Raw genomic sequence first — 16,372 nt, forward strand, 5'->3', positions numbered from 1 at the left:
GAACTGACAATGATTAGAACATTGTAGCTACGTTAATGCTCAGTATTTTTATTGTCCTTTCTGTTTATCCCGTGAGTTCAGTGTCGCCACAGCGGATCATTGTCCGCATGATGATTTGGCACAGTTTTTATGCCGGATGCCCTTCCTGACCCAACCCTCCCCAATTTCTACCGGGCTTGGACCAGCACTGCACAGCTGGGGAGGGGAATGGGCTGTTAGGGGTTCAGTGTCTTGCCCAGAGACACTACAGCCGCCCCCACTCAGTATTTTCAGTATAATTTTATATTATTTGAAGTTGGATGGTTTGATAAACTTTGAATAATATTAATACGATGTGAGGTCTACTGAGTTCAAAAACTCCTGGTACAACTCAAAGTTTTATGTTTCGAGAAATTTTCAGAGCTACTTTTTCAGATTTAATTGAGTAAAAAGTTGAATCGGTACTTCTACTTTTATCAGTCTTTTTTTAAAACAAAAAACTGTACTTCTACACAAGTAAAGAACGTACTGTACTTTTGACATCTCTGCCTCGCATAAAGTCTTTGACCTGCACATTAGAATAACTGAAAGACTTCCTGGGAACCATGCTGGTGAAAAGTTGTTTGAATCCTTAATGGAAACTATAACACTGTTATTAAGTGTTATTGCCTACACTTAAATGATGCTTAAAGGGAAAACAAGTTTCGAGGTAAAAGGTTGGTAACAGGTTAGACGGCATCAGAGTTACAGATTGATCTTTTTTTCCTCTAGTTCACGCTGAAAGATGGACCCTACAACAAGCCACACAATGACCGTAGCAGCGCTCGGCCGACCTTTCAGCCTTGGGATGCTGCATGACTGTCGCCAAGATGCACTGATCCCTGGTGAAGTTTCACATGTAACTACAAAAAGTTGTCAGTTTGTAAGCTCATAGGCCCCAGCAATTGTTACTAGAGGTGCTCTATCGTTAATGTGATGGCGCTTATATTCAAAATACAGATAGGCAATATGGGAAACAAATTATTTATTTGTGGTTTTACAAAAAAATATCTCTCTAGCTTTAGCAACCTTACACAGGAAAGGAAGAATTGAAGTCCTCAACGTAAACAACCATAATGTATGATATGACAAAAACAAGCAAAAAGATTAAAATGAACATTATTTTCAGATCTTTGTAATATTGCTTGATCATTAAACAGGCCAGCAAAGTAGAGTATGGTCCTTATATTTGTCCCATCTATTTTGCAGGGGTGACATTGTGGGACAGTGAAGTTCTAGCAAATAATATTGGAGAAAGAAAACAAGGCAACAGTGACTTTCAGATAGTTGCATCTGAATCAATTGCAGATAAATCCTCAGTATTAGATGTTGGGGCATCCCTGAAGGCAAGTTTCCTTAGCGGACTAGTAGATATTGAAGGATCCGCAAAATACCTGCATGATGATAAAACATCAAAAAATCAGGCCAGAGTAACACTGAAATATGAAGCAACCACAAAGTTCCAGGAACTGTCAATGGATCACCTTGGAAGAGGAAATGTGAAGTATCCGTATGTTTTTGATGAAGGAATAGCGACACATGTAGTCACAGGGATCCTGTATGGAGCTCAAGCTTTCTTTGTCTTTGACCGCGAGGTGTCTGATGATGAAAATCACCAAGACATTGAAGGTCACCTTAAGGTGATGATCAACAAGATTCCCAGTGTTGGGATAGAAGGTGATGGGTCCCTGAAACTGGAGGATACTGAAATTAGAAAAGTTGAAAAATTCTCCTGCAGATTTTATGGAGACTTTCTACTTGACAAGACTCCTGCCTCCTATAAGGACGCTGTAGAAGTCTACCAAAGTCTGCCGAAGCTGCTAGGAGCTGACGGAGAAAATGCTGTACCAATGAAGGTCTGGCTGTTGCCACTCACAAGTTTAGATTCTTCTGCTGCTAAACTTGTCCGTCAGATAAGTGCAGTATATGTAGAAGAAGCGCAAACTGTCCTGGAAGACCTTAAAGAGGTGGAAATAAGGTGCAATGATGCACTGAAAGTCACACAGCAATTCTTAGAAATCGTTAAAAAACTTAAAACTTTTAAAGAACTGTGCTCTGGATACAAGCTGGAATTTCAAAAGAATCTGGCAAAGATTCTTCCATCAATCCGAGGAGGCGGTGAAGAGGAGGCTGTGCTCGCAGAGATCCTGGAGAAGAGACATTCTTCTCCTTTCAATAACACATCCCTAAATGAATGGATTGACTGCAAAGTGAGAGAAGTCTACACTGTGGTATCTTTCACCAACATGATGAAAAACACAAAAATAGTCCCATCTCAGATTGGCCTGTACAAAGACATTCTCAGTACAGAACATGCTTTGTGTTTTGTTTTCACCTCACTGGAAAGTCCCGAACCGTACCTCTCAGCTCTATCAGACTACCTAAAAGACCCATCCAAATCAGTAGACCCTCAAGATGTAGAGAGGGAACAATGGTACGCCTCAAAAGAAATAGCAGGTCAAATGAGGACAAAGGCAAAGCTCTTCAGTGATTTTGCAGAGGCCAACAAGGAGAACCAGAACATTAAGTTCCTGACAGTGGGTTTAAAGGATGAGAAACAGAAAGGTTCAAGCATCTACCTTTATAAAGATGGATTTTCTGTCAGTGAGAACTTTGAGCCTCCCTCAAAACCTGAAACTGTGACAGTCAGTGACATAAACCACAACTGTGTGACACTGAAGGTTTCTCCACCCAGATTTGGAGCAGAGAACATCAGCTCCTACTCTGTTGAGTACTGTGTCAGTGGAGAGGATGGATGGCAACGAGAGACAGCATCAACACCTGGAGAAGTCACAGTGAGCGATCTGAGGCTCAACACAGAGTATATGTTCAGAAGCAGAGCAGTGACCTCAGTAGGTGTTGGACCAGCCAATGAAGTCAGTGGTTCCATTAAAACCTTACCCTGCAGTCCTCCTGGAAAACCTCAAGTTGAAGCAAACTCTACAGAGATATCAGTTAGCTGGGAGAAACCTGCTGAGCTTGGACAGGATGTTCACATTTTGAGCTACGTGGTGGAGTACGCTCAAATAGACAGCAGGATGATGGAAGAACATCTCCAGTGGAAACAAATAATTTCAACATCTGAAACAGCAATCATTTCTGGACTTCAGTCAGAGACTGAATATACCGTCAGGGTCAGGTGTGACTGTGGTATAGATGGCAGAAGCAAGGAAAGCACCACTGTTAATATCTTCACAACACCGGATCAAATTCAAATGATATTACATGAAGTTGTGCAGGACATTAGTGATCTCATATTAAGGTGTGATAATACAACTAAAACTACAACTGTACAACAGTTTCCACAGATTCTCAACAAAATTAAAATGTTTAAAAACCTGTGCTTGCAGTACGAGCAGCAAGTTGAAAAAAGGGTGACGTGGCATTTATCATCAGACATTCTGAGCAAAGAGGAAATAAATGCTTACATCAAGAGCCTGAAAGCTGAGAGAAATTCCTCTCCTTTCAATGAAACGTACCTGAGCAAGTGGATGAACAATAAAAAGACAGAAATCCAGACCATAGAATCTTTAAGCAGCTTGATGCCAAACACACAGATTGTCTTTTCAGAAAATGCCTTTCAGACAGAAATTCATAATGCAAAACATGCTTTGTGTTTCATTTTCACCTCACTGGGAGATAAGGAACCATACCTCACAGATTTATCACAGTACTTACAAATAATCAACCTCCCAACACGTCTTGAACCACCAACAAACATAAAGTGGGAACAATGGTTTGAGGACATCTTGGATGTATTGAGGGATAAAGCAAAGCTCTTTGGGGATTTTGCAGAGGCCAACAAGGCAAACATGGGCATAAACTTCCTAGTAACTGGTTTAACATATAATAGTAGGAAAGGTGCAACCATTTGCCTTTTTGAAGATGGAATGCCACTCAAGGACGACTTTGAGCCTCCTTCAAAACCTGAAACTGTGACAGTCAGTGACATAAACCACAACAGTGTGACACTGAAGGTTTCTCCACCCAGATTTGGAGCAGAGAACATCATCTGCTACTCTGTTGAGTACTGTGTCAGTGGAGAGGATGGATGGCAACAAAAGACAGCATCAACATCTGGAGAAGTCACAGTGAGCGATCTGAGGCTGAACAGAGATTATGTGTTCAGATGCAGAGCAGTGACCTCAGTAGGTGTTGGACCAGCTACAACAAACATAATAAGCACCAGGTTTGTGTTAGCATGCACCACATATTACAACTGCAACAGGACATCCTGGCCACAAATCTCTCTCTCACACACACACACACACACACACACACACCTTAATACATTATATGCCACACACATTTTATTACACCCTCTCAACTGAAATACATTAATCAGCATACATGAAACCAAGCAGCATATATTACATTATAATATGAAGGCAACATAAACAAACACATGAACATTTAGTTTCCAGTGTTGGAATTTTTTGCCAGATCAGATGTCCTACACAATCATTATTAACTAAATTAACAAAATAGCAACAAAGATGTTAGCAACACCATCAGCTCAGTCTTCAGGTTTTTCTCAGCTATTTTGTCTGAGAACTCTTTTATTACTTAATTATCACTAACAAAACCAGAAACACGAGTCAAAAACAACACAAATTTTTCCATAGCTATTACTTTTAGAATGAGAAGTTTTACAAACTTCAGGCCTTTTGAATGTGCATGACAATATTTAAATGCTATTTATACTTAAATATGTAGATGAATAATGTAAAGATGCTGAGTAGTGTATTCAATTTCTAAAGAGGGATTTTCGTTATCTCATCAAAACATCAAAAGTTCCTTCGTACATAGATACATACATGCAAACAACTTTCTTAAGTGTGACTCATTTTGTGACTCTGTTTTGCTGTTCAGGTTGGGGGGCAGGGGCCCAGGAAAGAAACCACCACACCCTCCAGGGCCTATATAGGTACACTTGGGCCAAAGTGCATCAGTGAATGAAGGAGCAGAACACAACACTTGCCATGATGCTGAGAGTCACAGTGATCTGCAGAAATCCAATTTAATCTCAGTGCTAACAGTGTTAGTGCACACTGTTAGCATCGTATGATTTTTTTGTTTTAGATTTATTTGTGTTTGAGGATTACATAGTGTTCTGTAATATGATCAAATCTCTGAGATAAACAAAACGTTTCCATATTTGTGCAGCTGGGAAAGGAATCGATTGGCTTCCAGCTATGTCCAGTTAATTACTTAATTATACTACAGCCAACTAATGGCAACTGTTTGTATTTCTTTTTGTCTGATGTTGCAGAGCAGACGTTTAAATAATCAATAATAACATTTCATTTATCAGATTGCTCTTTTTTCAACTCATTTATTTTAATTGTCTTTCAATAATAATTTGATTGGTTTATGGCTTTGCATTTTACTGTCAGATTGTTGATCTTGAAGAATCTTTGAGAAGAACATTTTTAAACAAATTAAAAGATAAATGGTGGTGATGATCGAAAATGGCACAACTTAGTTGATTTGAGTAGTTATACTATATCTTGATGTTTTGTTTTTAGATTGTTCGTCGTTTTTGTGTTGTTTATTTGTTCAACTTTCAGAAAGTATAAATAAAACTTCTAAATGCTTAAAACTGTAATTTTTTACTGTGATAAAATGACAAATCTACTGCACATTGCATTAAATTATCAATATTATAAATCATTATTGTAAAATGCATGAACTATTTTGTCATCGGGGTAAATTAGTAACCAGCTATTCCAAACCTTTAATAAAAATAAGACAACGTCTGTGTGTGACTCTTATCTACTGCTTTAATATGTTGTGAGTAGCTTAAGTGGGTTTTTTTTCCAAGTAGTTTAGTTCAGATAAGTATAAACTTATCAGCAGATCTTAGCAGAAACGTTTAAATGTTTTATTTTACCATGTTCACAAACAGTTATACTAAAATAAGCAAAGTTTCTCAAATTGTTTATGTTAAATATACTCAGTTAAAAAGAGTATTTCACAATACAATGGAATATTTTTTTGAGAGTCAGATAAAATAATTTCATGTAGAAAAACTTAAATATCTCCCACCGATAACTTTGAGGACCATGACCCCCTTATTCTTTTTCTGACCACCCTCTCGAACCCAAGTTGTGGGAGTCCATTCTACACACGAAAGATTAAGTGAACAAAATATCACATTATAGTCAGTGACAATTCTAGACATTTAGAAATGTGGTGGCCTTGTAGATGTCTGTAAAAGTGTGTGTGGTTATTTTAAGATGTCATTTGCACCTAATTTAATCAAACTAAAGCAGTAGATGCGATCCTGCCACTTCTGCAAAAATCAGATTCATTTTATAAACAGCACATGCCTCTCTGTTGGGGTTCCTTCTTTTTACCACATGACTAAATAATTGTTTTAATTGACTGATCATACCACACACCAAGAACTAACTTTCCGATGTTTTATGAATAAACATTCACAATAATACGATTGCTCCTCTCTTTGTGTATGTGTGCACTGGCTTTGGCACCAAAATCCATAAACATGCAAAGCTCAGGATACAGTTGTCGTGCTGCACATACAATACAATGCAACTTACATTTCAGATTTAATTTGACAGCGGACATTTTACTATTACACCATCTATGGCCTATGCCGTATTTGCTGTTCTTAAAAACAGGACAAGCACCAAAGAATTTGCTTTTTAAGCAACTGAAAAGGAAAGCTGCACATTTTAGATAAATCCTATCAAGACAATTTGGTAACCGAGTTTAACCGAAGAAAAACACTGATATAAAAGTTTACAACATAAACAGAAGATGAAATATCATCACAGATGAACCCAGCAAATAACATCTCTGCAGGGGGTAAATGTAAAATACACAGCTCCTACGTGTTGGTGGGTACTGGTCCACTTTGAGCTCTTTGCATAGGAATTACAGAAGTTCATGGAAATCTCGAAGAAGCCACAGGTACAAAGCACTATGCTGAAAATATTGTTTTAAAAAAGCCTCATACCTGATATTTAACAATCATTGATCATGAGCAATGATAATATATCAGTAATGGTACAAATGTTTATGGCAGTAACTCATCCAGTCAAACTGGGCTGTTTTACCTGAATTCAGGTGAGGTTTACTAATTTTTCTCTGTGCAAAAAAGTTATTAAATCCATGGCTGGTTATTATCCATCAGACAGATCTGGACCATATCCTGGTTTTCAAACTTCTTTTCTCCTCCATTTGTCCAGTATAGTACAGGTCAGGAAAGATTAGCTTGAAGCTAATGGGTTTAGCCCTGGTCCTGTGCAGTGTCCCAGTGAAATGTAATCTGTTCTCAATGATATTTACATGAAGAGCAGGTCGTCCTCAAAAACTGAGTGACCATACAGGAGGGAGACTAGTGAGGGAGGCCAGTCAGAGCATCTAGACTCCGATGGTCACAAAGTTCAATTTTGGTCCCAACAGACCATAAACATTCTAGTTCATTCAGGTTGAGTCTTGAGTCTCCAATATGGCTTATGGTAAACTCCACCCGAGATTTCAATTGATCCATTTTTGCCATTCTCCCCTAAAACTCTGACTGCTGTAGAACCTCGTGCATCGTGTAGCCAGTGCACAGTCTTAGCAGGTGAATCTTTTATGCAATCACCTTATTCTATATTTTTGATTAATTTTGATTGCTTTGTATAGAGATTAATTGTCAATTTGACAGGACTTTTTTTGTAACTTTGTCAAAAAATGTCAAATTAAATTGACTAGGATTTAATGTTGCACACATGATTCTTTTCTATACCCACTTTAAAAAAATAAGATGACCTTCTCCAGTCAAATCCTGAATTTTGGACAGTACAGTTGTGAAGTTGAGAACATTTAGATAGCTGTTGTTTTCGTGCTGTAAGGCCAACATTTTCCCACAACTGTATGCATCAAAATGGAAAAAGTCACAAAAAAAAAAAATGTTGAAACATCTGCATCTGAGTGACACATTTTCCATGCGCAATACCAGTGGTGGATGTTTTACACTCAGATTTTGAAACAAGTGGAACAACATATGCCATGACTGCATGAGTAACATTTTGCTGACACAGAAACAAAAGGTTAAACCTAAAAAGAAAAGTTCAGCATGTTTGCAAATCTGTTTAGTCCAACAATTGTTGAACTGACTTATGTGCTAGAAATCGTGACCATAGCTTTCCAAAATTGAGTACACTCATAGTTAATATCAAAATATATCAGCTAAATTCAAAAACAGATGTGTTTAGTTACTTTGACTACAAGTCACAGTTTAAGAATCAACTGTAACAAAGTCAGTGCATCCTTAGTGATATTCCATTATTTTATTTAAATCTAGATGTGTATTTCTTTATTAGCTATTACAAATGTTGCTTCATCAGAAATTAAGTTAATTTTAAATCATTTATCAAGAGGAATGAAAACCTTTGCAGTTTTCAAGTTTTAATTATTTACTTTTTTTTTTTTTAATATAAACACTTTGGGCATTTTTCTTACTTCTGATGATGAAAGAACATTTGGACTAGGTGAATGTACATTGTTATTGTACCAGGTTTAGGGTTAATTTGCATCCCTCTACATGCTGTTTAAATGTAAGGAGATGCAAACACAACCCTAAACCTAAAATAATAAAAAAAGCCGTTCAATAGTTTCAATCCCGCCATTACAACTAGTTGCAGAACCAAAGATAAAATACTAATCAGATTAAAAACAACATATAAAAGTGGCTCAGATCTGACATGAAATAACTGATATGACTTTTGTTGCAGTGGTCACGTGTTCAATTTTGTTGCTATGAAGTTTTACTTTATGGGCTGGATTTTGTATGTGAACTATTAAACCTAACTATAATACATAGAATGAAACATTATTTAGTTAAACTTCAATAAAATTATTATTATAAGATTATACAAATTTGAATAAGTTAAACAGAGTAGTGATAGTGACCAGGAGGTGCACTCACTTGTATGAGCCAAGATATGTTAATCTTGTTGGGTAATTTTCTGTGCTTCCTCCAGTTAATGAATAAAGATCAGGGGGCGTTTCTTCATCTCTTGTGAAGAATATAGTCAGAAACAACCAAACTGCCTCTGTGACAATCGATCACACAACTTTCTACTGTAAGTACTCAGTTCTCTTTTGGTGCCATCATGATCTTGTATGTTTATTATTCCTTTAGTTTTCTTCAAACGTGTCACCATACTGCTGGAACATCACTATGTGCTTGATTTTATATGTGTCTTGAGGTTTTATTTACAAAAACGGGTGTATGTTATAAAACCATATTTGAAGTGCAGTTTATAGATGGCTGCTATGACTTATTTTTAAATATGATCCTTATAAAACAGTCCATAGACAGTGATTGTACTTACTCAGCAACTCCATTCTTATTTCCCATTGCTGCATACTGATCAGCTACACATAAGCTTGTGATGAAATGTCCAATTAATATGTCATTATGAGATAAGTTATTCAATTCAATTCAACTTTATTTATATAGCGCCAATTCACAACAAAGTCATCTCAGGGCACTTTACAGAATAAAGTTAAGTTTATAAAGATATATAAAGAGAACCCAACAATTCCCCCTGGAGCAAGCCATAGGCAACAGTGGAGAGGAAAAACTCCCTTTAACGGAAGAAACCTCCAGCAGAACCAGGCTCAGGGTGGACGGCCATCTGCCTCGACCAATTGGGGTGAGTGGAAAGGGGAGAGAGAAAAGAACAGAGCAACAAAAAGCAACAACAAAACATCGGGCAGGTTGGTAGGACCAGTAGCTTCACGCTGGAAGACACACAGCTTCAAAGCCGGGGGACACCTGCAGAAAAGGACAGAGAGAGGGGGACAGAGGAGGACAAAGACAACTACGGGAGAAAACACACAGAGTTAATGACATACAGTGGTGACAATTACAGGGTGAGAGGAGGAGAGAGGGTCAAGAGGTGGTGGGTCCCCCAGCAGTCTAAGCCTATGGCAGCATAACTATAACTAACTATATGCTTTATTAAAGAGGAAGGTTTTAAGCCTAGACTTAAAAGTAGAGAGGGTGTCTGCTTTCCGAATCTGAACTGGGAGCTGGTTCCACAGGAGAGGAGCTTGATAGCTAAAGGCTCTACCTCCCATTCTACCTTTGGAAATTCTGGGAACCACAAGTAGGCCTGAATTCTGAGAGCGAAGTGGTCTACTGGGATGATATGGTGCTATGACATCTTCTATATATGATGGAGCCTGACCATTCAGAGCTTTATATGTAAGAAGCAGGGTTTTAAATTCTATTCTACATTTAATGGGAAGCCAATGGAGAGAAGCTAGTGAAGGTGAAATATGATCTCTCTTGCTAGTTCCAGCCAGCTCTCTTGCTGCAGCATTTTGGATTAATTGCAGGCTCTTTAGTTACTGGGGCATCCTGAAAGTAGGGAATTACAGTAGTCCAACCTAGAGGTAATAAATGCATGGACCAGTTTTTCGGCATCAAGTTATGCATTTAAATCTATGGAGGACCACTCCAACCATATGTACTTGCAGCACAGTATCTTTACACAATACTAACTATTTAGAATTCAAAGTACTCCATACTGTCTAGTAGTAGTATCCATTCAGATCGCAGAGCTAACCACCATTTTTCTAAAACTGAATTTATCAGTGATTATTAAAGCCACACTACTTTGGTTTCCAAAATACTGAAACAACTTGAATGAAAAACAAAGTACTTTTAGACACTTGCTGTAATCAACTGTACATAATGTAATAATTATTGCATTCACAGTTTGTCTCAAAAGCTAAGGTACTCATCAGTTACTGCACTTTCTTAACACCTAATGCTGTGTTGGAGAAGCGGAGGGACATGTTCTTCTTATGTCATGTTCAGGGTGGGAAGTTTTTAAAAACCATAAGGTATTAGTGCTTCCAAGACCTGACAGATGTTTATGCCAGGAAAGATGACAAGAATGTATCATGAAAAGTTAACATTACATAAGTGCAGTATTGGTAAGAATATTTACTGAAAATATTCAAAGACGTCTATCAAAAATGGCTCCTGTGCAGTTATTATTATGTAAACTGTTAAAACATATAAGAGTTATTACAAATACCTACACACAACTACCTACAAAGCCTCAACATTTAAGGTTGAGCTAATTTTAACTGCTTTGTTATTTTTTGTTTTGACTTTTCATCACTGGTCATATTCTTACAGTGTGTGTTGCTGGTAGTCTGTCACATTACGTAAGTAATATTTAGTTGTGTTTTTTTGTCTAGTTTCCACAGAGCTATGGACCCTGCAACAAGCAAGACTATTACGTTGGCGGCGCTCGGTCGGCCTTTTAGCCTTGGGATGCTATACGACTGCCGACAAGATGCACTCATACCTGGTAAAGGATCACAATAAGGAATTAGAACTGAACATTTGGTATAAAAATTGTTAGCACAGACATCAAAACATGAAAACAAACCAATCCTGATTGCTAAGGTATCAAAAAAGACAACTAGTCTTCGTAAAATATATTAGCAGTCTACACAACCTGTCAAATGGTAAATGATCTGCTTCTATAGTGCTTATCTAGAGGAACCAGAACTCGAGCCACATGGACGACTAATCAACTGTGCTACAGCCACCATAAAAAAAAAAAATTCTTTCTTGTGCTCAGGATGAAATGGGAAAAGCTCTATAATAACCAAACAAGAAGTTGACAAACTAATTCTAGCTGTAGTAGGATTAGCATCAAGTTTTTTTATTTAATTTTTTTACAGCTCACTAAAAGTTTTATAAAAGCTATAAACACACAAATAATACATTTAACCTGTAGTTAATCCTTTATTTACATGTTTTTAAAACAGGAGTTACAATGCTATTATTATGATCATCCTATATTTAGATTAAACCTAAAGCAAATTAAAAGTGAAGTACAAAGCAGGCAAACTATAATACAGAGGTTAAAAAGTTTAAAAATTATACCCATGTGTTATAAGGATAAGTAAGAATTATTATTATTATAACAATAAATATGCTTTTAATAACTACATTTGTGTTATCTGCTTGTCACTTTCATAGATTTCCTTATATTTTATACCGTTAAAGCCGCATGCAACTAATACAACTGTCTAATTAAACTCAAATTAAGAGGCATAATGTTGTCAGTAAATAGCATCAATAGCATTAGCACAAAATTAAAAATGGTGAATTTCCAGTACCTTAAAAAATGCTAACTTTGAGTTTTAACTTCTTTTGCAGGCATGACATTGTGGAACCATGATGTCCTAACAAATAATTTAAGGGAAAGAGCAAAGAACAACAGTGACTTTCAGATAGTTGCATCTGAATCAATTGCAGATAAATCCTCAGTATTAGATGTTGGGGCATCCCTGAAGGCAAGTTTCCTTAGTGGATTGGTTGAGGTTGAAGGATCTGCCAAATACCTTAATGATGATAAATCATCTAAAAATCAGGCCAGAGTAACACTGCAATATAAAGCAACCACAAAGTTCCAGGAACTGTCTATGGATCATCTCGGTAAAGTAAATGTGAAGTATCCATATGTGTTTGAGCAAGGATTAGCAACACATGTAGTCACAGGGATCCTGTATGGAGCTCAAGCTTTCTTCGTCTTTGACCGTGAGGTTTCTGATGATGAAAGTCATCAAGACATTGAAGGTAGCTTAAAGGTGATGATCAAGACGATTCCCAGCATTGTGATAGAAGGTGAGGGCTCCCTGAAACTGGAGGATGACGAAATTAAAAAAGTGGAGAAATTCTCCTGCAAATTCCATGGAGACTTTCTGCTTGACAAAACTCCAACATCTTTTCAGGACGCTGTAGAAGTCTATCAAAGTCTGCCAACACTGCTGGGAACGAATGGAGAAAATGCTGTACCACTGAAGGTCTGGCTGTTGCCACTGACAAGTTTAGATTCTACTGCTGCTAAACTGGTACGTCAGATAAGTGCTGCCTTAGTTAATGAAGCTCAGAGTGTCCTTCAGGACTTTAGTGAGCTGGAAATGAGATGTAATGATGCACTGAGAGTCATTGAACAGCAGTCTGCCCAGATTGTCAAAAAACTTAAAACTTTTAAAGAACTGTGCTCTGGATACAAGCTGGAATTTCAAAAGAATCTGGCAAAGATTCTTCCATCAATCCGAGGAGGCGGTGAAGAGGAGGCTGTGCTCGCAGAGATCCTGGAGAAGAGACATTCTTCTCCTTTCAATAACACATCCCTAAATGAATGGATTGACTGCAAAGTGAGAGAAGTCTACACTGTGGTATCTTTCACCAACATGATGAAAAACACAAAAATAGTCCCATCTCAGATTGGCCTGTACAAAGACATTCTCAGTACAGAACATGCTTTGTGTTTTGTTTTCACCTCACTGGAAAGTCCCGAACCGTACCTCTCAGCTCTATCAGACTACCTAAAAGACCCATCCAAATCAGTAGACCCTCAAGATGTAGAGAGGGAACAATGGTACGCCTCAAAAGAAATAGCAGGTCAAATGAGGACAAAGGCAAAGCTCTTCAGTGATTTTGCAGAGGCCAACAAGGAGAACCAGAACATTAAGTTCCTGACAGTGGGTTTAAAGGATGAGAAACAGAAAGGTTCAAGCATCTACCTTTATAAAGATGGATTTTCTGTCAGTGAGAACTTTGAGTCTCCTTCAAAACCTGAAACTGTGACAGTCAGTGACATAAACCACAACAGTGTGACACTGAAGGTTTCTCCAACCAGATTTGGAGCAGAGAACATCAGCTCCTACTCTGTTGAGTACTGTGTCAGTGGAGAGGATGGATGGCAACGAGAGACAGCATCAACACCTGGAGAAGTCACAGTGAGCGATCTGAGGCTCAACACACAGTATATGTTCAGATGCAGAGCAGTGACCTCAGTAGGTGTTGGACCAGCCAATCAAGTCACTGCGGTGACTAAGGCTCATCCCCACGTACCAAACTGGTAAGAGTTTTCAGGTTAAGGCCGCGATAAAGCATCACTAATTTCAATTTTGGGTTTAATTGTTAATGACCATGTTTGCTTAGAATTTAATTGTAAAACATTTATCAGAGCAGATCCTGCAAGGAAATGAAATGAAACGTCAGTTATTTGGTTCACATGTTCAGTGGAAACAGTTTACTTTCAAAATACATGTATTAAAACATTCCCCAATAAGACCTAAATGGTTAAAAATGTAAACTGGACATTGCTGTTTTTCTATAAACCCAACTGATGTTGTAAATCTGTAGTTTATAGAGGTAATATCCACATATAAAGACTCTCTTGCCAGGACATTATTGTTGATTGTGCTAAAATATTCTGTATTTTCTTTTATTTTAGATTCCCTCCTGTTGATCTTTCTGGTGCAGGAGGAGTTGGCATAGTGGAACCTGTCCTGTAGATCATGTGGCAGCAAAGGCTGTTTACCCGCAAGTGAACTTAGCAATTTAAAGCCATACAGAACAAATTTGCTCCTGCTAATATGCTTTACTAGAAACTGGATATCAGTGAATGAACGAGAAAACATTTTTATTTTCAGGTCTTTAATCTATTAGCTATTTTACCCATTAGTCAACTTATTAAAATGATTAATTTTCCTCCCAAAAGATGTTGACGTGTTTTTTTGACGTGTTTTTTTGCACATACTATAGAGAACACAATTATAGTAATGTTAAAATCTTAAATCCCTAGTTGATCAATACTGTGATTAAAGATTGCTACAAATAAAGGTTATAATTTTTTAAAGGTTAATAAAAATTGTTTCAACTGTATGATTTGTTGCCATTGTTTCCACTCTTATATAACCCAAACTGCTGCCATAAAACCATTTGGAAAATAAAAAACCCACAGTGTCATCTTTGTTCTGGTTGCTGCTTCATTCACATAAGATTTTAAATAATCAACAGGGTTTTAACAAATCACTATTTTACAGGTTTCTCATATCTTAAAACTTTGTTTACCTACATTTGTGTCCACTTACGGTGCTAGAGGAATTACAGCAAAGGTCTCTTATTTTAGTGTATAGTTAAATCGAATTTATTATTGAAATCCAGAAAAATTTGAGTCACCTTTTTAATGCCCAGTAAATATAATTATTAATTAAGTATAGGAAACTGTGTCATAAGTTTTACATTTGTACACATATAATATTTCATCTAATAGACAAAAAATAATTATTATTTCACTAAAATGTTAGTTCTTTCTAGATTTTTCTGAGCGACCATGAAGTGGTTTGCACTGGACACATGGAAAAATAATTATATGAGCTCTTTCTGTGTTAGTTACAGCATATCTTTAACAACCCCAATTAAAATAAAAGTTGGGATAAAATGTAAGCTATTAAAAAAATAAATAATAAGAATGCAATGATCAACCCATATTTTATTAACAATAGAACATAAACAACATATCAGATGTTGAAACAGGTATCTTACCTTTTGATGTAAAATATTAGCTCCATTTGAATTTGATGACAGTACCACATGTCAAACAAGTTGGAACAGCGCCAACCAATGGCTGGAAAAGTAACAGCTGTGAATCAAAAACTAATTGAGCATTTGACAACTAATTAGGTTAATTGGCAACAGGTCAGTAACATGTCTGGGTATAAAAAGAAGGCAGAGCCTCTCAAATGTAAAGATGGGCAGAGGTTCACCAATCTGAGACAAACCTTGTCTAAAAATTTCATAAAAAGTTTCCTCAAGGTAAATTGTCAAGACCTTGAAGATCCCACCATCGACACTATATATCATCATCAAAAGATTCAGAGAATCATGAGAAATCTCTGTGCACAAGGGACAAGGCCAAAGGTCAAAACTGAATGTGCATGATGTTCAAGCTCAGGCAGCACTGCATTAAAAATAGGCCCGATTCTCTACTGGACATCACTGCATGGACTAGGAAACACTTCCAGAAATCACTGTCTGTGAACACAATTCACTGTTCAATCCCCAAATGTAAGTTAAAGCTGTATCATGTATAGAAGAAGCCATATGTGAACAGGATCCATGTTCATTTAAAATGTTCTGAGGCAAAATGGAAATAAAACTGTTGTCAGGTGAATCAAAATTTGAAATTCTTTTTAGAAACCATGGATGCTGTGTCCTGCGGACTAAAGAGCAGAGGGACCATCCAGCTTGTTATCAGCGGACAGTTCAAAAGCCTGCATCTCTGGGTAAATTAGTGCCTATGGGCAACTTACACATCTGGAATTTTTCCATGAAATGGTAAAATGCCTCAGTTTCAACATCTGATATGTTGTTTATGTTCTATTGGGAATAAAATATGGGTTGATGAAATTTGCAAATCATTGCATTCTGATTTTATTTACAGTTTACACGTTGTCGTAACTTTTTGAACTTGGGTTGTATTATTCCCTTAAATTCTATATTGCATAA

The 16,372-nt window shown here is 37.1% G+C and overlaps 3 protein-coding genes across 3 annotated transcripts in view; 2 read left to right on the forward strand and 1 right to left on the reverse strand.

The window, feature by feature from the left end:
• Window positions 1–16,372, reverse strand: part of LOC137098655 (uncharacterized) — a 55,600-nt gene that overhangs the window by 25,985 nt on the left and 13,243 nt on the right. The gene's annotated exons all lie outside the window — the stretch shown is intronic.
• LOC137098456 (uncharacterized) lies at window positions 757–4,349 on the forward strand. The gene is made up of 2 exons (XM_067474693.1): window positions 757–863; window positions 1,228–4,349. The coding sequence occupies exons 1-2, from the start codon at window positions 764–766 to the stop codon at window positions 4,347–4,349; spliced, it is 3,222 nt and encodes a 1,073-aa protein (XP_067330794.1). The 5' UTR covers window positions 757–763.
• On the forward strand, window positions 11,267–13,941 carry LOC137098458 (stonustoxin subunit alpha-like). The gene is made up of 2 exons (XM_067474704.1): window positions 11,267–11,366; window positions 12,227–13,941. The coding sequence occupies exons 1-2, from the start codon at window positions 11,267–11,269 to the stop codon at window positions 13,939–13,941; spliced, it is 1,815 nt and encodes a 604-aa protein (XP_067330805.1).

The sequence above is a fragment of the Channa argus genome, chromosome 14 (assembly GCF_033026475.1).
Source record: "Channa argus isolate prfri chromosome 14, Channa argus male v1.0, whole genome shotgun sequence".
In the NCBI taxonomy this organism is placed as follows: Eukaryota; Metazoa; Chordata; class Actinopteri; order Anabantiformes; family Channidae; genus Channa; species Channa argus.